The 27,218-nt window shown below is 43.6% G+C and overlaps 1 protein-coding gene across 1 annotated transcript in view; it reads right to left on the reverse strand.

Annotated features, from left to right (window-relative positions):
• Window positions 1-27,218, reverse strand: part of LOC114554426 (low-density lipoprotein receptor-related protein 1) — a 97,323-nt gene that overhangs the window by 10,309 nt on the left and 59,796 nt on the right. Inside the window, exons 24-66 of the mRNA XM_028576267.1 lie at window positions 26,565-26,762; window positions 24,831-25,035; window positions 23,197-23,361; window positions 22,846-23,090; window positions 22,335-22,466; window positions 21,173-21,400; window positions 20,345-20,519; window positions 18,595-18,689; window positions 18,338-18,487; window positions 18,004-18,144; window positions 17,659-17,784; window positions 17,389-17,520; window positions 17,084-17,218; window positions 16,587-16,716; window positions 16,324-16,450; window positions 16,063-16,214; window positions 15,823-15,947; window positions 14,597-14,971; window positions 10,420-10,609; window positions 10,105-10,309; window positions 9,720-9,912; window positions 8,250-8,375; window positions 7,853-7,981; window positions 7,644-7,763; window positions 7,423-7,536; window positions 7,181-7,330; window positions 6,773-6,895; window positions 6,550-6,666; window positions 6,004-6,132; window positions 5,748-5,870; window positions 5,495-5,635; window positions 4,184-4,371; window positions 3,911-4,094; window positions 3,746-3,831; window positions 3,524-3,643; window positions 3,136-3,323; window positions 1,979-2,184; window positions 1,672-1,860; window positions 1,426-1,577; window positions 1,244-1,337; window positions 1,019-1,135; window positions 800-919; window positions 34-156 (exon numbers count right to left, since the gene is read on the reverse strand). Of these exons, the coding sequence (XP_028432068.1) occupies window positions 34-156; window positions 800-919; window positions 1,019-1,135; window positions 1,244-1,337; window positions 1,426-1,577; window positions 1,672-1,860; window positions 1,979-2,184; window positions 3,136-3,323; window positions 3,524-3,643; window positions 3,746-3,831; window positions 3,911-4,094; window positions 4,184-4,371; window positions 5,495-5,635; window positions 5,748-5,870; window positions 6,004-6,132; window positions 6,550-6,666; window positions 6,773-6,895; window positions 7,181-7,330; window positions 7,423-7,536; window positions 7,644-7,763; window positions 7,853-7,981; window positions 8,250-8,375; window positions 9,720-9,912; window positions 10,105-10,309; window positions 10,420-10,609; window positions 14,597-14,971; window positions 15,823-15,947; window positions 16,063-16,214; window positions 16,324-16,450; window positions 16,587-16,716; window positions 17,084-17,218; window positions 17,389-17,520; window positions 17,659-17,784; window positions 18,004-18,144; window positions 18,338-18,487; window positions 18,595-18,689; window positions 20,345-20,519; window positions 21,173-21,400; window positions 22,335-22,466; window positions 22,846-23,090; window positions 23,197-23,361; window positions 24,831-25,035; window positions 26,565-26,762 (6,663 nt within the window). The remainder of the gene's footprint in view (window positions 1-33; window positions 157-799; window positions 920-1,018; window positions 1,136-1,243; window positions 1,338-1,425; window positions 1,578-1,671; window positions 1,861-1,978; window positions 2,185-3,135; window positions 3,324-3,523; window positions 3,644-3,745; window positions 3,832-3,910; window positions 4,095-4,183; window positions 4,372-5,494; window positions 5,636-5,747; window positions 5,871-6,003; window positions 6,133-6,549; window positions 6,667-6,772; window positions 6,896-7,180; window positions 7,331-7,422; window positions 7,537-7,643; window positions 7,764-7,852; window positions 7,982-8,249; window positions 8,376-9,719; window positions 9,913-10,104; window positions 10,310-10,419; window positions 10,610-14,596; window positions 14,972-15,822; window positions 15,948-16,062; window positions 16,215-16,323; window positions 16,451-16,586; window positions 16,717-17,083; window positions 17,219-17,388; window positions 17,521-17,658; window positions 17,785-18,003; window positions 18,145-18,337; window positions 18,488-18,594; window positions 18,690-20,344; window positions 20,520-21,172; window positions 21,401-22,334; window positions 22,467-22,845; window positions 23,091-23,196; window positions 23,362-24,830; window positions 25,036-26,564; window positions 26,763-27,218) is intronic.

Raw genomic sequence — 27,218 nt, forward strand, 5'->3', positions numbered from 1 at the left:
TGTTTTGTACAGTTATAATAAGCTGCCTCTTACTGCAGTTGGCAGGCTCGTCAGATCCATCCACACAGTCATTGTCCCTGTCACACACCCACACCCGTGGGATACAGCGCTTGGTGATGGCACACTGGAACTGGTTGGGGGCACATGTCACTTCCGCTGCACAAGAGACAGACAGATACTCCAATGAATACAGAAAATCCATCTAAAAAAATTCACAAATTAAAATGACTAAAACGCTTTTGAGGACTTAAAGTCCTGCTAGTGGCCCCTAGAGACTGCAATATGCATTTACGTCATGAAATGGTGATTTTGCTTTTTATTATTGCACCCTTGCAGTTAAAGATGCTAAAAGATAAATTTTGACCACAAGATTGGCACGGCAGAACAGTTTATGTGCTCTCCCTCTGTGGAGGATGAACGTGCTCAGCAAATGTCAAATGGCCTAAGGGTATTGCTAAAGGAAAGGTCAAAATGGACAGAGATCATCTTGAGCCTGAGGGGGGGCTTAGCAATGATGAACAATTTCCTATTTGCTCATTAGTTTTTGAGATCAGTATACGTGGAAATTGTGGCTTACGGGGAGATAGAGGAAAGGTCAAAGGGTTCACTATAAACAGTAGGGTTCATTCGGTGGGGAACATTTTTTGTCACGCTTAAAGTTGTAGAGATATCTTGCTCTGGACCAACGACAGACAAACAGACATACTGTACCAAGATCACCACCCCGAGGCACTGCCACTAGCAGAGTAATTCTGAAAAATAACGGGAAACTCCCTCAGGAAAACTAGAAGGGACTCACGACAGTCTTTCTCATCCTCTCCCTCTCCACAGTTGTCCTGTCCATTGCAACGGAAGATGCCAGGGATGCAACGACTGGGGTGGGTACACTTAAACTGACTTGGCAGGCACACATGGATGTCTGGGAACACAAAGACAACAAACGAAGGAGGATATGGGTTATTATGGGTACACCTAAGAAAAAGATTTAAATTCTGTAAGTTTGAGTAGGTGCATGTACCGCAATTGGCCTCATCAGAGTTGTCTTGGCAGTCATTGTCCCCATCACAGATGTAGGCTGGGTTGGTGCAGATGCCTGTACCACACTGGAACTGGCCCGGTCTACACTTAAACTCAGCTACGGTGACAAAGCACAGCACATTATTAACCAGAACAAACAAAACAACACACCGCAACAATGCTATATTATCATGATTATTATAGTCAGGCTACAATCATCACTCACGGCAGCCTTCAGGCTCATCTGAGCGGTCCCCGCAGTCATCCTCAGTGTCACACTTCCACCAAAATGGAATGCACTTATCATTTTTGCAAACAAACTGAAGGGACAGAAGAGAAAAGTATTTATTTTTTCGAAATGAATAATGTCTTAATATAGGCTAAAACAATAGCCGCATGATAGCTCACCTGACTTGCAGTGCAGTTGGACAAGCACTGTTTGCCATCAGCTGCTAGGTAAAAGTTAGTGGGGCAAGCGCATTTGTAGCCCCTCCCTCCAGGTGAGAGCAGACACAGATTACTGCAACCTCCATTGTTGATTTGGCATGGGTGGTCGGCCACTATAGAACAGGGAAATGTAGAATTATTAGACAGGGTCCAGGACATAGATGAAGATTTACATGTGGTTGTGAATGACAAGTGTCTTGGTTTTACCTTCAGGCTGGCGGTATGGGTGGTAAATGTGGACGTCCATCGGCCTGTGTAAGGTGCTGATCAGTACGGTCTTGTTGACTCCCAGCGTTTTATGAGCTCTGTTGATGGACTTTGTTTCCCAGTCTGTCCAGTAGATGTACTCCTCAAACAGAGTCATAGCAAAGATGTGGGGGATATCCTGAACAAGAACTATGGGGAGCACAGACATAAAGACAAGTAAGTTAGTAACAACAACTGGAAAAAATGCACAGAGACACTCCAAATGAGTTTGTGTGTGTGTGGGTGTGGGTGTGTGTGTGTGTGTAACCTGTGTGTCTGTTGGTTCCATCCAGGCTGGCAAATGCGATGTAGTCCTCTCGAGCATCGGCCCAGTAGATGCGGTCATTAATGAAGTCCAGCGTGAGGCCATTTGGCCAGGTGATCTTATCCTCCACAATGGCACGCCTGTTGGAGCCATCCATCCCAATCCTTCCTATGTGGGGGGTGTCACCCCAGTCTGACCAGTATAAGTACCTGTCAGGGATGTGCTGTGTTAGTTTGGTTAATTGCTCATAACAAATCATAATTTAAAGGTCCCATGACATGGTGCTCTTTGGATGCTTTTATATAGACCTCAGTGGTCCCTAATACTGTATCTGAAGTCTTTTTCCTGAAATTCAGCTTTGGTGCAGTATTACAGCCACTAGAGCCAGTCCCACAATGAGCTTTCCTTAGTATGTGCCATTTCTGTGTCTGTAGCTGTTGAGGAAGAGAGGGGGGGGGCAAGGTGGAGAGTGGGGGTGTGGCCTTGACCAACTGCCACTTTGCTCGTTTGAAAGCCATGATGTCTCTCTCTCTCATGGGTGGGCCAAATTCTCTGGGCGGGCAAAGCAGAGAAAGGGGAGGTAATCTTGCTCCTCATGACCTCATAAGGAGCAAGATTCCAGATCGGCCCATCTGAGCTTTCATTATCTAGGTAGAGCAGGATACCCAGGGCTCAGTTTACACCTATCGCCATTTCTAGCCATAGACCATAGGCAGGCTGGGGGAACTCATATTAATGTTAAAAAACCTCATAAAGTGAAATTTTCATGCCATAGGATCTTTAACATCCATTAGGTTCCAGATCGTCTCGATTGTTAACAATGACTTTGCAAAATCACAAAAGTGCAGTAATTACAAATCAGTCTAATATATATTTATTGTATGTAACTGACAATGAGTTGGCAGATTAAAGGTGCTGTAGGTAGGGTTGTGAAGATCCAGGACTTAGCCAAAAAATTTGAACATCGACAACTTCTCAGTCCCTCCCCCCTTTCTGCTAAAGCCCGAAACGGTCTCCTAAGCCCCTCCCCCCACAAGGGAGAATGAATGCATGAGCAGTGATTGACACGCAGTTAAACACCCCCCCTGGCCCTGATTGGTGCATCTTCCATGCTCACTAAAATCTTTGCTACACTTTTTTTTTACCCAGATCACACTTACCCATAGCGTACGTCCACAGCCACAGCACGTGGCTCCTTCAGGCCGCTGTTGACCAGAATTGTCCGGTATGCTCCGTTCAGCTTCGACACCTCAATAGTGTCCCGTCCCTTATCACACCAGTACAGGTTTCCTCCCACCCAGTCGACTGCCAGACCATCTGGGTTGCTGAGTGATGTGCGATGAAGGACCTAACAAATGAGCAAGCAGTATATACTTCTTTGTGTATATATAATCTGCCTCACAATGAGGAATTGAATTCTTTGTCCTGGGTTTCCACTGCACATGCATGCATACAAATGAGGATGAATCAATCATTTTAAATGCAGGTTTTATGTTAAGACCAAAAAGGTATTATCAGCACATTTCACTGTCCGCTATCCACACTTACCTGAACATCGCTGCCGTTGATGTGCATGCGTCGGATCATGCTGCCCTGGGTGGTCACATCTGTCCAATAAATCATCTGCTGGCGATAGTCGAAATCCAGAGCTACAGCATTGTTCAAGCCCTGTCAAAGTACAGGAGCTGCATCAGTCTGGGCCCGCGATTAACCCCTGTTTGCAGGATATCTAAGCACTTCAAAAGGATGTACTGTATCTGCAAGTCTCACCTGTTTGAGCAGTGTGTAGTTGGAGCCATCTAAATTAAGCTTCCTCAGATAGTAGCGGTTGGCAAAGATCAGGAAGGGTTCTTCATCTGCAGGGAGAGAGACATCATACGTGAGTGGATTTACCTTACAGTTCCAATATGTAATTAATCTTGTCATGTTTCTTACCGGAGGTAGATTTGCATATGGTGGGGTTTTCAGGGCTAAGCTGGAAACCCTCCACACACAGACAGTGGAAGCTGCCGTGTGTGTTGATGCAACGCTGCGTGCAGGGATAGGTGGTTGTGCACTCATCTATGTCGACACACGTCTTCCCATCATCTTTCAGACGGAAGCCAGGGTGGCATCTACACTGTGAGCGGGGCAAAGTACAGAGCAGGTAAAGAAACAGTCCATGCTATTGCCGGAGAGATAAGTCAACATTACGTGGTGTTCACTTACCTTGAAGCCTATTTTAAGGTCTTCACAGAGTTGGGAGCAGCCGCTCAGTTTGCTGTTCAGGCACTCGTTGATAAAACAGTTCAGCTCATCGGCGCCGTCGCCACAGTCGTCCTTATGGTCACAGAGCAATGTCTCATTAACACAGTTTCCATTATTGCAGGCGTACGCGGTGTCGTTGCATTTCTTCTCTGTGGAAGGAAAGAAAGCAATGGAATGAGAAACAAATGAAGACAGAGGGCTAGATTTATCAAGCCGCTTGCGCCTGTTTCCAGGCGCTAATTGGTCACAAAGACGGACGTAACCGATGCGGGCTATTTACAAACAGGGCGCACTTGGGTAAAATCGCAGCTTGTCTGCCACATGAGCGAGAAGAGACAAGTTGCGCTTCCAGTATGCGTTCGTGGGAGGGTCGTGGGGAAAGTGGGAGTTGCACCCAAAAAGGTGGGAGGATAAGCGCAAAGTGCACCTAATTATATATTCCGTGGTATTTACAAAGACTGTCAGTAAGAGCGCGCCTCTATTCTGCGGGGGAAATTCTCCGCCTCTTAAAAGCAGGTCTAAACCAGCCGCAGCCGAGTTTTCTTGTAGACCTTTATGCCGCTGGTGAAATGGCAACAGTAATTTGAGCAAGACGAAGACATAGGCGAGACTGAAAATATTTTTAACACAAGAATTACACTTTGTCAGTGAACACAACATCATTTAGCGTTACAGATCAAGCAATATTAGAGTTACTGGAATAAATCAAAGATGAAATTGAATCTCCCACTCAGCGTTCACATCCCATTCCAGCAGTTGTTAAACTCATTTAATAGCCTGACAAGCCAGACCCACATCAAGATGTTGGGTCTGGGAACTCACCATTGGCAGGGCTTAATACGAGGGGCGGGATAAACAGTTGTCTTTTAAAGTACCACTGCACGCCATAGGATAGCGCTACAACCAGGCAGAGCAACGAAGAAGGTAGCGGAGCTAGTTGATAGATTAAACTTTTGCCGTATCCGGTCGGCAAAACTCTGACCACATCTTCCTTTTTTAAGAATGACTTCAGTGCCGTTCTTTGTTCTTTTCTCAAAGAAAAGCTTAACTCCAAGTCTTCCAGAGTCCCACACGTGTGTGATTGGCTCTACCAGAGTTTGGTTTTTCCAGCTGGCAAGCCAATGGAGAGTTGCTAGACTGACCCTGGCTGCAAATTACATTTGCTGCCGCTAGGGTGCGTCTAGATTTCTAGGCTAGTCAATTAATGCACTAATTAGATAAATAAAAATTTAAAAAAGTAAAGTGCTCCTTGAGTGGCTGTGTGGATCGAACCTGGGCCATTGCAGTGTGGGTTCTTGGGGGCTTCGTCTGACTGGTCATGGCAATCAAAGTCTCCATCACACTCCCATGAACTCTGGATGAGGCAGCGTCCGTTGGCACAGCGGAACTCGTTGGGTCCACATGTCGGATATTCTGCAGTGAGAAACGGCACAAGGGTGAAGGAGTTTAACTTGTTAAGAGCGAGGAGGAGGAGAGAGCTTTTTACATCTCCCCGTCAGGAATAAGAGGGCATGGTTTCACTCACCACACTCCTGGGACTCATCTGAGCCATCGCTGCAGTCGTTGTCATGGTCACACACAAAGTGCTTGGGGATACACTGGCGGTTCTGGCACATGAACTCATTGTCGCTGCACGTGTTGTTGAACACTGAGACATAAAAATATTTGGTGAGTAAATGAGGTAAATATACCCATACAGTACAGATGGATGTCTTTCTTTGTCTCACTGGGTTATTAAAATGTTCTTATTTTGATGAAATCCAACCCCAGCCTGCACTCACCACAGCCAGCTTTGACGTTCTCATCAGCCCCGTCAGGACAGTCTTTGTCTCCGTCACACTTCCAACCATGAGGGATACACATATGTGATCCAGGACACTGGAACGCCTCTGGACTGCAGGTTTTGGACTCTGTGAGGAAAAGAGGTCATTGAAGAGGATTTTGATGCCTTTCTTTGCCCTAAGGATTTGTGAATATACTGCAAATAATCAGATAATTATATTTTTAGAATGTTTCAGAGGCAGAATAGGAACTGTTAAGTTATTGTTAATAATAACACAAAAATGATTGTTTAAAGCTATTACAAAAACCTAAATTCTTTGCATACATGCCCATGTTTTAGTCCATATTGCACCAGCTGAATTACAGCTCTAGTTAGTATTGTTACATCCACAAATGAGAGGATTGCTCAAAGTTTGAGAATGTAATGCATGTTAATTTTTTTCCACAGAATCTACTGCTGTCAAAAAAATATCTTGGGTCATATATACGTTAGCGCTAATGGTTCTTGTATTTGTATTCACTCAAGGTTTGTGCCAAACACTCACTGCACTTGCTGTCCTCATCACTGCTGTCACCACAGTCGTCGGCTCCATCACACACCCAGCGGTTGGGAATGCAGCGGTGGTTCCCACACTCAAACTGAGAGGCTGAGCAGAATTTATCTAGAAGTCCAAAAAGAATGTTTAAAGAAGTGCAAAATACAAGCGCCAAAACAAAGTAACGGTCTGTTGCACTTCAGCTTGTTTGGGCTCTAGTATTTAAACTTACCACAGTGAGCCTCGTCGGCGCCGTTCTCACAGTCATTCTCCTTATCACAAGTCCAGCTCATTGGGATACAGCGTCCACTTGGACAGGCAAAGAAAGGCGTTGGACACTTTGTTTTCCCGCTCCCTGGCAGAGTGATAGAAAAGTGGCAAGTCAAAAAAATAAAACATTAAAGAGTTAAGCCAGCATGAAGAGAGAAATACAAAATTGAATTTACACAGCAATGCTTTTTTCTAGGAGAATGTTCACCCAAACCACAATTTAATGGATGAAAATATTCATTGTTTTTGTTCCATTTGGAATGATCTAAATTGGACTTCTTGTTCTACTCCAACTGTGGAAAAGTAATATGACTTTTTCCTTAAATACAGCATGTACATTTACTTGTGAGAAAATATGTGTAGAAAATACCTGGGCAATTTCTTTCATCTGAGAAGTCTCCACAGTCATTAGCTCCGTCACACAGCCATGAAGGGGCGTAGCAGAGTGTGGTGAACTCGCACTTCTGAAATGCCACTCCTTTCACTCCCAGATGGAAGTAACTGGAGCAGTCCGTGGCAGCTTAAAAAAAAGAGAGCAGCCCTTCTTTATACCGTAGACTGGGAGAAAGTGTTGGCTAGTTAATTTGAATGAATTGGAGCATTCGAACATACTGCAGTTCATCTCATCACTGGCATCTTCGCAGTCCACTTTCTGGTTACACTTGCTGGAGTTGGAGATGCAGCCTCCGTCTCTGCACTGGAACTGATCGGCTGTGCACAGTGTGGCTGACAAACACAAAAACAACAGACGTTGTGTGTAGGTTGAATATAATGTGAAAATGTCCTATAACTGCAGACGGGAATAACTTGTTTAATCAGAAGACTTGACTCACCGTTACAGAAGACTTCATCGGAATTGTCTCCACAGTCGTCCTGCCCATTGCACCAGGAGCTATGCCCCACACAGCGGCCGTTCACACACCGCCTGTAACCCTTCTTGCACACACGGTTGGCTGAGAACCAGACAGGAAATGATACAGACTCAAATTACAAATGTCAGCAATGAGAATATGGTTTTGACTGAGAGAAAGATTCCACTAACCACAGTAGGACTGTTTCTCATCAGACTTGTCCTTGCAGTGGGCCATGCCATCACAAGTCAGGGTGTAGTTAACACAATCTCCGTTTCCACACTCAAACTCATCAATGTTGTTACATGTAGTGTTGAGGGCTGTGAGACAAAGACAGAAAAATTCACTTAGGAAGAGTCGCTTACCCCCGAGGCATGCAGCATGGGAAATCTTCAGTGTTCATTCAAATCCATTTAAAGCCTGATCTCAGTCTTTTGATAAAAACACATTTTATTAAAATATTTTAATAAAATAGTGTGCAAAAGATAACATATTTATATGGTATCACCTCTCTTGCATCCAAAGCTTTTTTTAAGCCAAAATTTTGTTTTTTATGATTCATTCATTTTTTTATGAGTCTTGTATTACCTATGCAGGTGTTGTCTTCCAAAAGCTTCCTGTCGCCACGGCAACTGCAGTTAACCCTTCCCTCAGAGGTCAGCAAACACAGGTCCTGACATCCTCCGTTGTTAACACGGCACAGAGAGAACTCACCTATTTAGAGATAAGGAAAGTTAGAGAAGGTTAGCTGCACAAACATGCAATAATTTACACACACACACACACACACACACACACACACACACACACACACACACACACAACACACAAACACACAAACACACACACACACACACAGTGAGTTAGCTAAGAATTTCCACATACACCCTCCCTCCCGACAGACAAGCAAACCCCACCACCCCATCCACCTCAGCAGACAGACACGCCTGCGTGAATGTGGCAATGGCTCTGCCTCCGCTGAATGCATAATTCAATGTGACTCAATCTAAATGAGATTTGCAGCTATTACCACAGGCTTACAGCTTGTATGGTCGCTGTGGGTATTGGAGCGCGAGAGAGTTTACTGAACGAGGCAACTTGAGGGAGAAGATGAGTGACGATACGGTAAAGAAACAAAATGCAGGGTTGCACTGATTTAAAATGAAACAGACAATGGGAGATGTACAACTAGATGCGTTGGAGAAAGAGATGGAGAAGTATGGATTAAAGTGAAGAACAGCAATTCAGCAGGCACTTGTGTGTGTGTGTGTGTCTGTGGTGATATAGAGCTGATGTTGGGGTTGTGAATGTCAAGTGGGCCCATTCTGTAAAATGTCTGCAACTCATCTGCTACAGTGTCATTTCTACATTACTTCACCTCTTTAACTGCTCTGAGGGAGAAGAAAAGCATTTTTGTGCATGTGTTTGTGTGTATTCAAGTACACTTGCTTCAAAAAATCCCATTTTAAAACCATTCAGATAATTAGTTTGATTTGTAATGGCTACTGTGATGTTATTAACCAAGAAATTATATTCTGTGCTGCAATGAAATTTCAAGATATAACCTGAAATTCTACCAAGCAAATGCTTGCCTAACCTATCATTAATGTAAAACGTGGTGTTGATACATTTTATTAGTCAAAGCTATGTGCTGTATGTATGGTTTAGATGCATTTTAGTGCAATATGCTGCTACTGCATGACATAAATCTGTCACAGCCAAAGATTTTGATATAAATTTCAAACCTTTAACTTTTTAAATTATTATTAATTATATTACTTTTATGGAAATGTTTGCACCAATGTGATGAAGTACCTTGACTATGGTATTTAATTAGCTTGATTAGCCAAAAATAGGCATTCTTGTCTGCAAAAAATTGCACTATGATAAAGGATTTTATCCATATGAAAATGATGTATTTCAAATGCAATACACAATACACAATACAGTTCAGATGCAATAATGCAGTAATGACACATGACACACACACACACACACACACACACACACACACACACACACACAAACAGCTGGATCCCTCACTGTGTAACAACTCACAGCTATTGGTGTCGTTGGCCACAGCGACAATACCCATTGGCTGCTGAGGTATGTCTGCACGCAGCACCTTCATGTCTCCTCCTGTGTATTTGTCAGCCCGAAGCACGGCCCTCCTCACCCAGTCAGTCCAAAAGATGTAGTCACCGTACACGGCCAGGCCAAACGGATGGACCGGCTCATTCTTCAACACCACCTGCAGGGGGAAGCACAACCACAGTCATGACCTCATACATTCAGGAAATTCCAGCCTTGCAACAAACTTGAAAGGATAAACAAATTGTTATTAGGCGACCCCATAATAAAATCATACTGTTGTGCAAATGTTGTCAATATGCAGCATGATGTGCACCCCCTGTGTCTGCATGTGAGTGTGTATGTCACTCACGTAGCGGCGAGTGCCGTCATACTCGCAGCGCTCTATCTTGTCCAGTGTGGCGTCAGAGAAATAAAGTTTTTCAGCGCGGTGGTCTATGGCCAGGCCGTTAGGGGTTCGGATGTCACTGCCAATGATCACAAGGACGTTGGAACCAACCAGTGTGGCACGCATGATACTGGGAGACTGCTCATTCCAGTTGGTCCAAAACATGAGGCTGCAGGAGAGAATGAAAAACTGTAATGGGCATGTGATTTTTTTTTACCTAATTGAGAAATAGTTTTAAATGCAAAAAGGTGTGATTTGAATGAATGTATTAGTTCTAACCTCTGACACTCATCAAGAACAAAGGCTCTGGGGTGGTCATCTCCTGACATGCTGACCACGGTGTGCCTGTCAACGGCACCCCAGCGGCTCTGATCCACGGTGTGGCGGGTGATGGTTGAGGTGGTGTAGCTGGTCCAGTACAGCATATCCCAGCCCCTGTGGTACGCCAAGCCCTCCACGGAGCCGACATCTGAACAAGAATAAAGGAATGGAGAGAAGGAGATAAACACAGAGAACAGTGGAAAGGGGAAAAGAAAGCAAATCACATAGAAGGGAGACGACCGAAGAGAAAAGAGGGTAAGAAAAAGAAGCACGTCAATCCCAGTTCTGTGCTAAAAGGCCAAATGTGGACTGTCTGGCAACAGCTCAGTGCTGGCAGACTGCTGCGGGGCAGCACAGACTCAGGGCTATGGACATGACAGCTTGGTATTAATGACCAAGAACACAGTGTGATTCGGGGCTTTTCTCCAACAAATAGTTCACTAAAAAGGTCACAATAACAGTTCCCGCCTAGCTTATTACTTTCCATCGCACTACCTCATCAACAGATTTGGAGTAAAAAGTTATTTTTTCTGCTCCGCAGCCTTGAAATGAGTAAGAGGTTATGAGCTCCTTGCCGGCACAGAGGCCAGAGGACAGGCAAGAGTCAGCCAAGATGGAGGAACACAAAGTTCTGCAGCGGCAGATAGAGAACAGCTGCTCTGCTGGTAAGAAACAATACTAATATAATACTAATGTGCACAGTCGCACACAGACACACACACACACACACACACCTAACTTCAGGAAGAGTAAATTTGAAAACACCCACATCAGAGCCCTGCCAAATGCCAAATAATTGGTAATAGTCGCCTTCTTGTTAATGTTACTGCAATGGAACAGTGAGGGTCTAATGATTACAGCGGCCTTTTCCAGGGCTGGGTATGATCTCACTCTATCAGCTCGGGCCAGAGGATCAGTGAGGTTCACCACCAGGTGGGACACTTAACACTACACCTCAACATCTCCAGTGCAAAGCGGCGGACATGAATCAACATTTGTCTGCCTCATGTGAGGAGACTGTGAATGAAGCAGTGCAACTGGAGAGCCGAGCAAAGGCATGCAATGCAAAAACAACTCCCCTCTGCTTCTCATGCTCATATATCAATGTCCCAAAAATCGATGAGGAGCAACATGAAATCCATTCGCCCCTATTTCCTCTTTCCTTGGTGCTGTTAATGAATTGTAAATCTGCAGCCTGCAGCACTCTCTACTCAAATTCTCGCTTTTCAGTTCTGTTTATCTTCCAATTGTTGACCTAAACCTATCTGGGTTCCTGTACATTTACACTTGTTGTTTACAATAGTACAGGTGAGCTGAATTTACAGCTCTTGAGCTCAGGTAGTTATACTGACACTAATAGTTCTTTATTGCAGTTATCTGCAGTAAGCAGATCATGTTTGCTATCAGAGCGACAGTCAATAATGACCCTGATTTCAGGAGGAAAACACTAATTCACTCTGTCTCTCTCTGTGTATGTACCATATCTCTGTGTGTTTTATACGTGTGTGGAGGGACAACACTTATAAAATATACATATCCTTTCAGAAAATGAACAGAAACAATGGACCCTGGGAAAAACTGTGTTTGGCCTCATTGGGCCCTCCCACAGAAAGGAAGTCAGCCTATCTCTCGCCTGCTCTATGACAATCAGTCCAGAGTTCACCTGCCGTTTACTCTGCTTCATCCTCTCCTACTGTTGAGCTATTCACCTCTCGTTTCCTCCTCTGCTAGAATTGTATTGTGATTGTGATCTGTTCCATGGAGGCAGGAGTGAGGCTGATTGTGGACTGCTGAGTACGGGCCTGATTGAGATGTCATGTGGAGTAGCCGCCTGCTCTGAGGTGACAGGAAGTAACACAATCTACGGCATTTGCTCTCAACACTTGAACGCTCTTAACAAGATATGGATGGAAACTCCAGCGGCTAAGAAATCAGGAGTTTCTTGACTTCAGTGGAGAAGTCAGAGGTTATTTCACGTACTTTACCGCCCCCAGCCAATCAGAGGTGGAGCTGATTGCGAAGGACTAGAGTGGCTTGATTCACATACGGCACATTGTGTTTTAAAGGAAGACTCAATTTCACAGTGTTAGATGGGACATGGATGTATGTAATATGTGTGTATGTGTTTATTCATGTATTAAACATCCATTTCCAGGTATTGGTACATTTTACCATCAACCTTAGGGAAGTTATTGGAAATCAGTACACTGTTATTTATGAGTAAACTGCTATTGACCCACAGCATGAGTAATCATTCCTACATTTATTATCAGTAGTTTTATGAGCGGCTTGGGATAACTGACTCAACCAAAAGCCAACGGTGACGGTGTGACATCTCCATAACTGAAGACAGAATGCTGCTGTCGAACTCTACAGGTTCAGAGGATCTGCTGGGGAATGGCAGTGACACTGAGCTGCGCAATGTGGAGCAGGTCCTGGTCCCGATATTGGATGTACTGATTCTGGTGCTGGGAGTTAGCGGGCACACCATGGTGATGGTGATCCTATGTGGGAGGCGGAGAAGTGGGGTGGGACGCATTGGACAGTCCCCTCAAAGCTCCATGACAGGCACAGGAACTGACGTCCTCCTGCTGGCTCTGAGCGTTGCAGACCTGCTTTTGCTCTCCATGCTTCCCTTCCACACTGTTGCCATAGCCATGCAGCGGTGGCCGTTTGGAGACGCCATGTGTCGTCTGTTGGGCTTCTTGGGATCAGCCTCGTCCTCAGCCAGTGCCTTCACACTGGCCACGCTGGCTGTGTCTCGCTATCTGACTGTGGTGCAGCCTGCCAGAGCCTATAGCCTCCTCTCCCCTCGCCGGGTGTCTATAGCTGCTGCGCTCCTCTGGGTCCCGGCCTGCTGCCTGGCTACCCCCCAGCTGGTTTTTCGCTTTGTGGCAACCCCACAGCGAGCCCCTGATAGCCTTGCTTGCTTTGCTTTCCAGTCCTACCGAGACCAGCTGATCTATGGATTGTTTCACTTCCTCGTGGCCTTCTTGCTTCCACTTGTCACCATTGCGGTGGCATACGGCAGCATCTACAGGTTCCTGTGGGGGAGGCAACATGCCGGCAGGGCCCCCCAAGTAGAGCGCTACCAGAGCAGAGTGACCCAGACGTCGGCCATGCTGGTGCTGGCTTTCACCTTGTGCTGGCTGCCATCCTACGGCCTGACACTGGCCTTATTGGCCGATAACATCACAGGGGCTCCTGGCGCGTCACCACGTTACGGCCCCTTTGGCGTATTTGCACGCGTCATGGCGACATCCTCTACGGTGATGAACCCCATCCTCTATGTACTGATGTCCCAAAAGTTCAGACAAGACCTACTGAGGCTGTTCAAGAGGAGAGGGCAAAGAGCCAGTGTTGGTGTGCCTTTGGCTGCTGCCTGACAGTATCAATAACTAGCTTAAAACAGTATACTGTAACTGAACACCTGACACTCAAACACTGGGTAAATCCTGGCTACTGGGAGTTACAATAAAACTATTATCACTAAGCTGAGTTGCTTTGCTGAAAGACTCACATGAAAAAAGGGACACAATCACAAGGAAAGTCTACTTAACGAGGCAAAACAGCAGCACTCCAAAGAGCAGGCAACATGCTACACCTGTGCCTCTTAACAACACTAACTGGTAGCCTGGATATTGCACAAGAAGATCAAACCGGTAGTGCTGGGAGGTGCTGCTCCACTGGGACAGAACAACTCTGAATCATGCATCCCTTGTGAAACAGTTTACAGTAAAGACACGTTGGTAAAACATTAACGTACACCTGTGGTTTGTCGTGATGAGATAAGGTGAATGCTTGTACTTTGTTCTCAAAGCTTTCCTTTTGTTTCGAGTTTGGCTACAACTTCAAAATAACTTCCTGATTGTGTTTAAATCATTGGGAGTGTTGTTTTGGGTCTGATGTTTACAACTGAAGTTCTTTGTTATTCACTAAAAAGTGGAGGAACCAGAAAAGACGATTGACTGATGACAGGCCCAATATCAACTTTGGGAGGGGAAATACATTGTAGATACTCTGTTTATCTACACTCCCAATGATGACATAAGCTGGGTGGAGGTTGATTGTTAAAAGACAAAAAAGGCTGTTAAAAAAAAAATTGTTTACACAAACAAGATGTGGGAATACTCACTCTCTACCACAGTCTTGCGGTCAGATCCGTCATCACTGATCTGCTGGATGTTACCAAAGTGGATGTCACTGAAGAAGATACGGTTAGCACCCTTTCCTCCACCTCCTCTGTAATCAAAAGTGAGTGCGATGACATTCTTCATGTGCTCAGGGTCCTCGAATGGTTTAATGGGTGCATTCAGGTTGTTTTCATCGGAAAGGTGGACACTCTTTAGTATGGTGCGCTCTGAGTAAAGCAGGTAGCCATCATAGTCACGGCAGCTGCAGCCGTCTTCAGCCAGCATGCCGTGGGCGCAGGCACACGTCCGCTGTCCGTTGCCACGGAAAAGGCAAAGCTGCTGGCAACCGCCATTTTTGTCTTTGCACACGTTTGTTCCTGTACACAGACATGAAATAATTTGGAATAATTTGTCAAAATTATTAATTATTATGAAATTGCACAAAAAACGGTATGTGACATTCATGAAGTATTTAATAAATGATTGGTTTGAAAAACAAAATACAAATTCCTTGAACAATGCTCATCTTTTGCACGTAAAGCAAACATTTTACAGTATTAAAGCGCCCATATTATGCTCATTTTCAGGTTCATAATTGTATTTTAAGGTTGTACCAGAATAGGTTTACATGGTTTAATTTTCAAAAAACACCATATTTTTGTTGTACTGCACAGCTCTCTCTCACTGCTGCAGCTCCTCTTTTCACTTGGTCTCTGTTTTAGCTACAGAGTGAGACCGCTTTTCTTCTTCTTCTTCTGTACTATCTTTGATTACACTCACACATGCACAGTAGCTCAGATGTAGATCATGTCAGCTAGCTAGCTCCATAGTCAGTAAAAGAAAGTCAGTTACAAGGCAGGATTAGCTGGGAGACTTCTAAATGAGGGCGCACATGTAAGAAGTTCTTTTGTAGATTATGGTGAACTTGTGTGTGTTGCAGCAGTGCTTTGCTATTGAGAACGAGGTAGCATGCTAGTGCTAACGCTAATGCTACGTGCTTACGGTCCCTGTTAGCCAGCTCGTTTCCGTGCCGATTTTGAACAGCTCACCCGGAGACTGAAGGCAGGACACATTCAGAAACCGTATCTCACTCAAAACAGCATGGATGGATTTTTTTCAAAGTTTGTATGCGTGTGGAAGCACCAGAGACAAAAAAGAACACCCCAAATCCCAGAAAAAGTGATTTTTTCATAATATGGGCACTTTAAAATAAACAACCAGTGCTTACCTTGCTGCCTGGCCCTGTTGAAAACCTTGATGTCTTTGAGCTGCACTCCAATACCAGTCCTCAAAGACACAGAGTCTGTGGCGTTGTCCTTGCTGCCTCTCTTTATGGAGCCATTAGCATGTGTCCTGGTTCGAAAATCAAACAGAAATAAAACAAAAATGAAGCTTGTAGATGAGTAAAATATTAAGAGTGAATATCACTCATAAATAAGTGATACATGAGGGGGGGGTTATATTTGACCTGTCACTCCAGTAGATGTAGCTCTCAAACACAGACACAGAGAACATGTCCATGTTGTTATTGGCCAGCACCACTTCCCTGTTCTCTCCAGTCTCTAGGTTGATGCGCTCAATCTTGTCTGTCCTCGCATCACACCAGTACAGCAGACTCTCCTACATGCACACAGACAGAAATGGTTGAGATAAGGTTGTGATGCAGCGTCTACTCTGTCTGCACTGTAACATAGTGATATAAATGCGAGAATAGTTTGTTATACTGCACCTCATAGTCAATGGAGATACCGTTGGGCCAGCTGATACTGTTATTGACCAGGACAGCCCTCTGAGAGCCATCCAGACGAGACCGTTCAATACGGGGGTACTGGCCCCACTCTGTCCAGAACAGGTAGCTACAAACATACATACGCACATACACACAAACACAGCGAAGCACAGAGACAACTTCCTCAGTAATCAATAATGAGAGCGATGACAGAAGAAGTTACAGACAGCTACACTAATAACTGGAGTGTTGTTTCCTCTCACCCTTTCGCAGGGTGGACGGTGATGGCACGAGGCTTGTCCAGGCCCTGGGAGATCACCACATAGCGGAAAGAGCCGTTCAGTCTGGCCACCTCGATCACATCAAAGCCTTGGTCCGTCCAGTAGATGTTTCCTGTAGAAGTCGGAGGAAAAACAATGATGCTCCGGCCGTGTTTGACCTCTTTTTTGACACTTAAAGTGACTTTCAATGACCTAAGAAATAATAAAACTGTATCTCCTTGTTTTTTTCCTCGGTGTCTGTTCTTTGCGGATCTCTTTCCTGTTTTCTCAGCTGGTACAATGGGTTCTCCACCTTGCTTTAAATTAATCTCCCTTCCTACTGTGTGGTAACAGACAGTCTGTGCAAGGATAACAGATACCCTCACAGCAAAAGTGAAACAGTTTATCAGTACAGTATGTATGATAGATGCTGCTTGAATTCCGCAATTTTGGTCATGTACACTATGTTTTTTTTTTTACATTTCTGAGGAGTCTCTCACCTGCTATCCAGTCCACAGCGATGCCCTCCACCCTGCCAATGCCGTTAGTGACCACATCCTCTCTCCAGGTCTGGTCTCTCTTGGCCCTGCTAATGGTGCTCAGGCCCATGTCCACCCAGTAGATAGTGTCATTGTCTGTGAAAACAAGTGAAACATGTTAGAGAGGGACTGAACATATACCCCTCTATACCCTTATACAGTAATGCATACTACATTTTATTTTAGCTAAGAAACAAAATACCTTCCTTATGTAGCATTTGAGAGGAAAAAAAACCAAAAACATGTGTTGTACAAAAAAGTCTTACCAGCATGGAAATCTATGCCCACAGCCAGGGATGTGCCTGACACTGGTACCAAGGCATCAGACTTGTCTAATGGGTCCAAAGGAATACCACGTATGCCTTCATGCACAGAGTACAGCAGGAAAGAGCCAACACCTACAGCAAATAAATATAATTCCATGTTTTGAGCCTTTGAAAAGTTTGTGTTGCAGCACGCATTAATCATTTTCATCAATTCTTAAACCCGAAATTTTGCTAAATCAAGAAAAAGTTCTGTGTATGAATGTGCCATACCCTCACAAGACTGTTGCCCTGTGCGCAGGCTGTATCCTGCAGTGCACATGCAGGCTCTGGTGGTCGGGGAGGTGGGGAGACACAGCTGGGAACAGTCTCCATTGTTATTGCTGCAGAGATTGGTGCCTGGGAACACAAAAGCACAGAACAAATACACAAAACAAATCAAAGAGGGGTTACAGAGACATAAACAGACGTGCTTTGGCATAGATAAACAGGCTACATGCAGCAAGCAAAACAGACCTTCAATGAGACAAGGTCATATTTTCCTATTTTTAACATATTTAACCAAACAAATGTTGCACAGGCTGAGAAGAAGTTGCCGTATGGCTGCCAGCCCTTCACCTTTCTGCACAGTTTCATTGTAGATTTTCATGTGCATCATGGGGGAAGTGCTGTTCCTCAGGACTTTCCAGTTGCCGCCGTCCTTCTTGTCACAGGTTCCTATCTGGTCAGTTCCTTGGTCCGCCCACCACAATTTGTCTCCTAAAGGGTACGACACACGACAGGAGGCTCAACACTCTCAGACCTAACACTGGAAGAACCCTTTACCGCAACCTAACTCAGAGCAACAGTTCAAAAGGCACAGACATACACATGCAACACGGTCAAGTTATCATATGGCATGGCTGAGCTACATCGCTGGCTAAAATGACATGGCATATTTCTGGAGACGTACCCATGATGGCCAGAGCAGTAGCCTTGGTCAGCTTGCCCTTCACCCCCTCAAGGACTTCCAGTCCAGAGCCGTCCAGTTTACAGCGGTTGATGGTGCTGTTTCCTGAGCTGATCCAGTACAGCTGCTCAGTGTCAAAGTCAATGGAGAGACCTGGAAAACAAAGAGAGCGCTGACTTGTAATGACCTGCCTTGTCACTAGGGTGCGCTCTCTCTCACGCAGTAACACAAAGAGGTACTGTACAGAACGTGTCACTCACCGACAGGGCCTTTCTGGCTGGTGAAGAGGACACTGCGGTTGCTGCCGTCTGTGTTGGCTATGCTGATGTTGTCCCCATCTGTCCAGTAGAGTTTCCTGAAAGAGGCAGGCAGAGAGAGAACTTTGATTTATTTTCAGCACATCCTAATTTAACTTGTTCGCTAAACGCAGTCAATAGGCCACAGAATATCACTCACGAGCTTCACAAAAAAAAAGGTTTAAGAAGTGATTTGACGCAATCAATTTGCTGTCTGGACTTCCTGTCGCAGTAAAGCCAATCCATCTCACATCTGCTCTTTCATTTAAATCTCAAAGAAACAACAACCAGATTGATTTGAAACTAAACTGGAACAGCTGAAAATCTTTTAAAATTTTATTGTGTGATGTTTGTTATGACTATGTTATGTTATTACTTTTGTTGCTTGATTGTTGGGTTGCTGCGTTTAAATTGTTACTTTTACATGTGTGGCCATGGTTGGGTTGGGCGAAGCAGAAATATAGCTGTAGAGATTCACTTTAATTCAGCAGCTGAAAAATGACCCTTGCTCCTCAAACTGGTCAAAGTCCTCACTAACACCCACACACGCATGCAGTATGAGTATGTATGAGTATACAGGACAATGTGATTGTGTGTCACTGTGTTTAGACTGTGTGTAATCTATGTTTAAAGGGTACCTTTCCTCTGCCCCCAATTCCTGTTAAATCCCACAACATCCACCACACCCTTCATTTGTTTGTCAACACATCTTTAAATAAAGTTTCGGAGGCATTTAAACGCCCCCATTCTCATGTTTTTGCACGCTCAAACGCTCAAACGCTCAAACACACACACACACACACACACACACACACACACACACACACACACACACATACGAGTTTGAGTTTGTCCCTCTCCGACTCTCTTTGCCCCCACCCACTGGATGTATTCTGGGCAGTGTGTTTGTGTGCCAGAAGGAGGAGACACCCCCATTATATGGATCCAGCATCTGCTTCTCATTTTCCCCCATGCCAACAATGCTCAAATCGGAAACATTCCCGTGCTTAAGTAGGCAAAGTCTTCGAAAGAGAGGTAGGAGTACACAAAAAACACAAGGAGGCAGAGCCATTTCTTAAGAAAATATCCTTTCTTTATCCATCTCAAATACTCAATAGCACACATATTCCTGCAGGACAAAACTGAATATATAAATACAGATGATCTGTCTCTGCTCTGCTGGTAAGAGGAGAAGCCGAGGCCAGGCTCTGTTCGGGGAGCTGAGGGGGATGAGGTTTCAAGGGGGAAGACGGGAGAGAAATGGACATTTGTTACACAAGGCAGGACGGGCCAGGAAGTTAAGATAAACACTGGAACAAAAATAGCGACAGAAAGCGACAGAGGCACTGGCAGTAAATAATTCATACACAGTCCATCTGAGCGCAGAAGCTATCGTTCAAAAAATAGAAATGGAGCAAGGTGGAGAAAGAGAGCGACGGAGGAGAAAGATGACATGAGGGGAGAAAAATTGGAACCGCAGCCTGAGTGAAGAAACATTCAAAAGGTCGGCGACCATCTATAGCGAACTACTCCGCCTGTCATCGCTGACTGCAAACCGAGGGGAGCCCGACAGCCAGACGTTGTGTATGTGTTGTAGGTTAAAGGTAAAATCAAGAGGGTGTCTGAGAACAATTTCTGAAAGGTTCATTTTGACTAACTGTGACAGCTTTAGTGCTTGTGTGTGTGTGTGTGTGTGTGCGTGCGTGTGACCAACCCCAGTATTGGATGCAGCACTAGACAGTGTGGTTTGTCCAGGCCCTGGATGACAGCATTTTTGAAGGAGCCGTCCAGTCTGGCAACATTGATCTGTTTCTTATTGGCATCATAACTGGTCCAGAACAGGTTCCTGGACACCCAGTCCACTGCCAGGCCGTGAGCGTTGGGCAGATCTGAAGAAAGATAAGCAACATACACACAGAGCCATTAATTAACTTCTCAGTCAAGGCAGGCTTCTTTGTTCTGACCTACAGCCACTTAGTTCGCTGAAATAATGACTGTCGCTAACAGATTTTATCAGCTGTAGCTAGCTAGATAATTAATGCTAACTCTGTGATGACTCTGTGGTTGAAGACTTTGTCTCGTTTGAAATTGAGAGCCATGAAAAAGGGTCTTAAATATGCACTTGATGGTTGCACACAGCATGATGTCATCATGAAAAAAGACGGCGGCTAAAGCTACAGTACGTGTCAAGCAAAAAGATACTACCCTCCAAATAAATCTGGGACTTGTGGCTTTGTTTGAATTTCAGAAAAATGGATTAAAGCATTTAATAAAATGCAAAACTTGGTCTCTCAAATGTGATGAGAAAATGAAAACCTGAAAATGGATAAATGGCAAATTATCCCTTTATCGTTTTATACAGAACTGTGAGGGAAAACAATTTGAAATCAAGTTAATTTTTGTTTTTTTCCTCATGTTCTTCTTACAAGGACATTGTTTACTGCAAACTGCAATGAACAGTGTCTTCTTGAAAAGAAAAGAAAAAAATCCAACAATGAGCCTTAAATCTGGTATGTATTCTATTGTGTTGCCTCCTTCATACCAGCAGAGACCACAGTCTCAACTCCAGTGCCATTGATGAAAGCTCTCTTAATGGTCTGGGTGCGGACGTCTGACCAGTAGATACGGTGCTCCAAAGCGTCATAGTCCACCACAGTCACATTGTCAATGTCAGGCACGGTGAAGGAGATGATGTAGTTGTAGTAGGGGTTGTCGATGTCCACTCCTCTGATCTCAATCTGGCGAGCATACAGCAGGAACTGACGAGACTCTGTAGGGTGTGAAACATGTTGACATGCATCCTTCAGTAATTCTGAAAGCCTTTAGCATTTAATTAGGGGTAATCAGGAGTTAATCCAGCTTCAGGTCAAAAGTCAAATGCATGAGTGCACACTAATGTGAAAGTTTTGGGGATAGGTGGTTGAAGCATGGATGGGTGCATCTGCGCATTATTCCCGCCACTTGAACAAACAGTCAATGCAATTGCATCTTTGACTCTAATGATCGTGTCTGTCTGGCTAGCTAACTCAATAGCACAGCCATGACAGGGAGAGTGAATTCAATCAGTGCAGAGACGTTACAATTGCATTAGTCTCAACAGTCCTATCATCACTTAACTGTGTGCAGCTTAAATGATGGACAGGAAGAGGGGGATAGAGACGTAGGGAGGGGGAGAGTAATGACAGTGTCAGGCTGTATCGGCCAGACTACTGTAGGTGGTGAATGCGGAGGGTTGAGGCTGACACCCGCATTGACAGAATGGGCCTCTCCATTCCATAACCTCTGAAGATAATAGAAAGTGCTGCCCTGAATACTAAACTCACACACTAAATAAACAGGCCCGTTCTCACTTTTCACGGACAGACACTTCAATGCGCTCCAAAGCTGTCACGCACCTCAAAGTGAAAAAAGTCCAGATTGTTCAATCGTCTCTGTCTCTCACACACACACACACGCACACAAACACACACACGCACGCACACACGCACACAAACACACACACACACACACACGCACGCACACACATGCACACACACGCACACATGCACTCCCATAGATGGAACAATTCTGCAGGGACAGGGATTACACTGTAGCATTCAACTTGCCAGGACAAGCAGAGGGGAAAATTGTCTGCTAGCTCAAAGAAGAATCAAAGAGTATGCTTTCTACAGTAACTGTATTTATGTACATGTGTTCCCGCTTACCATAGCAAGTGCGTTTGTCAAGGCCCAGCTTCATGAGGTGAGGGCAGGCACACGAGAAGGTCTGATTGTAGTTGATGAGACATAGATGAGAGCAGGGCTCCTTGCCATCTTTAGCCACACATGGGTTAGGTGCTAGGGAGAAGGGAGTATAAAAAAATAACTCAGAATGTGTATACTTATAACATCTAATAAATAAGCATGTGTAATAATTAAATAATAGTAAATAATGAATTACTGTAATTGTTGGAATTGTTGGGGCTTTGTAAATTATAGAGTGTGGTCTAGACCTACTCTATCTGTAAAGTGTCTCGAGATAACTCTTGTTATGATTTGATACTATAAATAAAATTGAATTGAATTGAATTAATATTGAGTTGTCAGTGTCATAATGTATATACTAGTTGTAAAGGAACAAACTAGTTGCTTCTGTAGCTGTATCAACGTTTCTGAGCATTCATTTTGAAACTGTAGATCGACAGTGTGTGTATGTTCACGTGTGTGTGTTTCTCACCCTGCGGCTGTCTGGATGGATGGTACACCTGAAGATCAAAAGGTTGCGTGTTTGTTCTCTGGACCACAGTGACGTTGCTTCCTGTCCACTTGTTTGCCTTTGCCAGCGTGTTGGTCCTCCAGTCCGTCCAGTAAACCTCTCCGCCATACATAGTGACAGCAAAGGGATGCGACAGATACTCATGTCCCCTCAGAACCTCAATCAGCCCAGAACCATCGTACTTGGCTGAATAAATGGCGTCAGACCTGCATATAGCACAACTTTTCAGTTAATGTCTGGGTATGACTGAAAGATACCGCATGAATATCAAATAAAGGGGTTTGTGTCAGTGTGTTCATGTCTATGTATGACCTGGCATCGATCCAGAGGATGCGGCGCTCTAGATAATCCACAGTGAGTCCATTTGGCCAGCCTCCATTGCCTGTTTCCTTATGGATGGTCTTCCTGCCTTCTCCACTCATGGATGCAGCTTCAATCCTGGGCAAGCTGGCATCCCAGTCGGTCCAGAAGAGGATCCTGCAACGTCATGGCACAACATGGACATGCAGTTATTAAAAGATGAAGGTGCAATAGGTTCAGGATGGTAACACTTACAATAACCATGATTAATAAATGGCAAATTGATAATTAATTAAACTTGAATGTTTTCTTATTTTACTGTTGACAAACAATGAAATGATGACTTGTTTGTGTTTACTATGTTATTACTAACAATTATTACTAATGATATAATTTATGTTCTTATAGCATAGTTTAGTGTAATATAAAATAATTAGTTTGTACATTTAGATAGATTGTTAATTATTTTTCAATGGTTAATAATGAATCTATAAACATTATTTGGATGGCTATTATAAAGTTGCAACTTATTCTTATAGTAATTTGTTAATGATTAATAAGTTGTTTATAAAGCATCAAGTAACATTACTTTGCACCCATCCAATCTTTTATTTCTATAAAAAAGATGATTTGATAATTTGTGCACTATAATATAGCTAATAATAATAGCTAGCTAAATAATGTTTATAGATGCTTTACAAAGTATTTATTAACCATTAACGAGGTATTACAATCATCAGTTGCAACTTTAATACTAGTTTTAAAATGATTTCTTAAAGGTTTAGAAATCATTTGGTATTCATTAACAAATAATCTTATATATAAAATGCTATGTGTGCAAAACTAAAGTATAAAATAACATAAATGATAACATTACTAATAATAAGTAAACCCTATTAATCATCATAGAATTGTTTGTCAACAGTAAAATAACTATTAACTTAAGTTTAAGTTACTATCATTTTACCATTTATTAGTGATGGTTATAAGTGTTACCTAAATGTGTGTGTGTGCACACACACACACACACACACACACACACACACACACACACACACACACACACACACACACACACACACACACACACACACACACACACACACACACACACACACACACACACACACACACACACACACACACACACACACACACACACACACACACACACACACACACACACACACACACACACACACACACACCCGGTCAAAAGTTTGGGGTCACTTAGACATTTCTAGACAATACCAGCTGAGATCAGTTGTATGGTTTTTTTAACCAGGGCAGCAGTTTTCAGATTACATTATGTGCTTACATAATTGCAAAAGGGGTTCTCGACTGTTGTAGAAAGAAGTGGCTGATCTTTAATGCAATGTCTACATTGCCCACTATCAGCAACCATTCATCCAAATGTTCCAAAGGCACATTCTGTTTATGAATCTGATATCATTTAAAAGGCTAACTGAGAAAACATTGGACAACCCTTTTGCAATTATGTAAGCACATAATGTAATCTGAAAACTGTTGCCTTAGTTAAATAAAAACAATGCAACTAACCTCAGCTGGTATTCTGTCTATAATGGAGTGGAATGGAAATTTCTAAGTGACCCCAAACTGCAGGAGGTAAGTTACAGTAAGCATACCCATCCCGGGGATCCAGGGCGATAGCTCGAGGGTGCTCCACCTCCCCAGCCAGCAGCGTGGTCCTCATGGTGCCGTCCAACTTGGCCACCTCTATCTGATCCAGGTTGCTTTCCACCCAGTAAATGTTTCCTGCTATCCAGTCCACTGCCAAGCCCTCAGGGGTAGCCAGCCCATACTGGATTACCACATCGAAGCTGGTTAAAGCTACGAGGACAAATAAATGGTCAACACGTTTTGTTTTGTTTTGTACTGTATGTCTTTTCAAATGTCTTACCTGACAGAAAGATTACCTTTTCCCTTTTCTAATGAGAACTACAATGGAAATTTTAACTTTACTGTGTTTTTATCCTTGACAAATGTCATTAACTTTGATTGTGTGTAAAATCTATCTTACTATTTAACATCGTGGAACAGAGAAAATATGCAGCACGTGTGGATACATGTTTTTGTATCACCCATCTAAGATTAAAACTGCTACAGAAATCTGAATCTATATTATATCTCACAACTCAATAAAACAAACATTCCTCAGGGGCACTTAAGTTTCTTAATGAATTCTCACAGTATTTCAATATGTACGGATAAAGGCTTCGAAAGCTGAGATTTGCTGTTGGCAACATTTCAGATTGCACTGTAACCCAAAGCACTGATACGCTTTGCTTCAGTATTTACAAATGATGTAAATGTGATCAAGCTATTTGGATTCAAAGCGAGCATTGCATCACAAACTGTATTCCTTTTATTAAAATGGTTAGATGCTGTTTGGGAAAAAACACGTCAGCACGATAAATGAAAACATAAATAAATACAGTAGTGGCTCAGCAGGGGATGTGATACTACAATTACAGAGTGGGCCTTAAAAAAACAACTAAATATGTGGTGTCTTGCAGGGCTAAAGAGAGACATTTTCCAGCCTCTTTCTCTCCCTTTCATTTTCCACTGGGTCCCTAATCAGAGGGACATGTCTAATTATTTGAGATGAGTCATTATCCTGTGTGGAGCAATGAAAACACACACTCACTGTATGTAGCCTATTGGCTGTGCTAAGTAAACGTGGCACAGAAAAACCACTTGCACAGACAAATACATAAATGCGACACGACTTAAATGTTAACTCGTACACTTGGTTTGCTCATTATTACTGCTGCGGTGATGGAAGGCTGTTGTTTGCCATGCACGCTGGTCATGATTGACTGGCCTGGTCTTTGTGAAACCACATCTGATCTTCTGCTCACAGTAAGACATAGTAACAACACCAACAGTGCAGCTTTACATGCTGAAATCTTACACATTTTACTGAATATTCTTGCCCGCTAGGCACTGTCACAAACATTTTAGTCACAACAAAATAGATAAAACTGAAATTTCAATAAGTAAAGATGGTTTACCTCAACAGAACAACATTTTATGTCCCCAGTATGCAATACCATATTTCACGACTCATAAAAGTCTCTCTAATCCATCTTGCTCTCAACACTTTGTCTGGCTTAGAACATTGAATATTCCAAATGTTTATCTTCACTTTATCTAATGGTGCTGTCCTAATCAAATGTAATGAAAATCCCCTGATGTGAACCGGTACAATCTCTATCCAATGATGAAGACCATGTGATGTGGCTTAAAGCTCTGGGAGAATTCTAGAAGGTGGACCTTAAAAAGTACTGTATATTTAATCCTAGATGGTACAAAAAAAAAGTCTTTAAAAGATAACTGACCGTGTTAAAAATGCTCACCTCCATTCTCGGACAGTTTGCCACGATAGATCTTGTCCTCCACCACATCAGTCCAATAGAGGGCGCTCTGGCTGAGATGGAAGTCCAGGGCAATGGTGTTCCTCAGGCCCGGTACCAACACACTGAACTCTCCTTTATTCAGATCAATGCGCCGGATCTCGTGTCGGTTTGAGAAAATGATAAAGGGTTTGAAAGGATCTGTGGGGAGATGAACAGAAAAGACCAGTGGCCATCTTTAAAAAAAAGAACTAAGCAGATAATAAATGGTTAAAACCCTCTGCTTGGTCACCGTTTATTGTTAGTCAAAATACTGCAGAGCATCTCTGGTCCACAGCGTGGAAAATGTCACAGCTATGTTCCACTGTGGTGTGTGACTTGTGCAATGACAGAGGGGCTGTGTTGAAAGTGGCTCTAATCCTGGGCAGTGTAAATAAGACAGGAGTTATCTGTACCTAACAGGCAGGCAGATGAATGACACGGTGCTGGTGGCTAGTTTCTAAGACCTGGCAGTGAAGAGCACAATCATAAATTCACGTTTCCTCATTGGCTAGTTGCTGCAGGGAGAGAGGACTAAATTCTTTAATAAATGTATTAAAGAAATGATCAAATTCAAAGCTGATTTACTGTGACTGGCAGTTTCCGTTTTCTTTAATG

This window comes from Perca flavescens, chromosome 4 (assembly GCF_004354835.1).
Source record: "Perca flavescens isolate YP-PL-M2 chromosome 4, PFLA_1.0, whole genome shotgun sequence".
NCBI classification, from domain to species: Eukaryota; Metazoa; Chordata; class Actinopteri; order Perciformes; family Percidae; genus Perca; species Perca flavescens.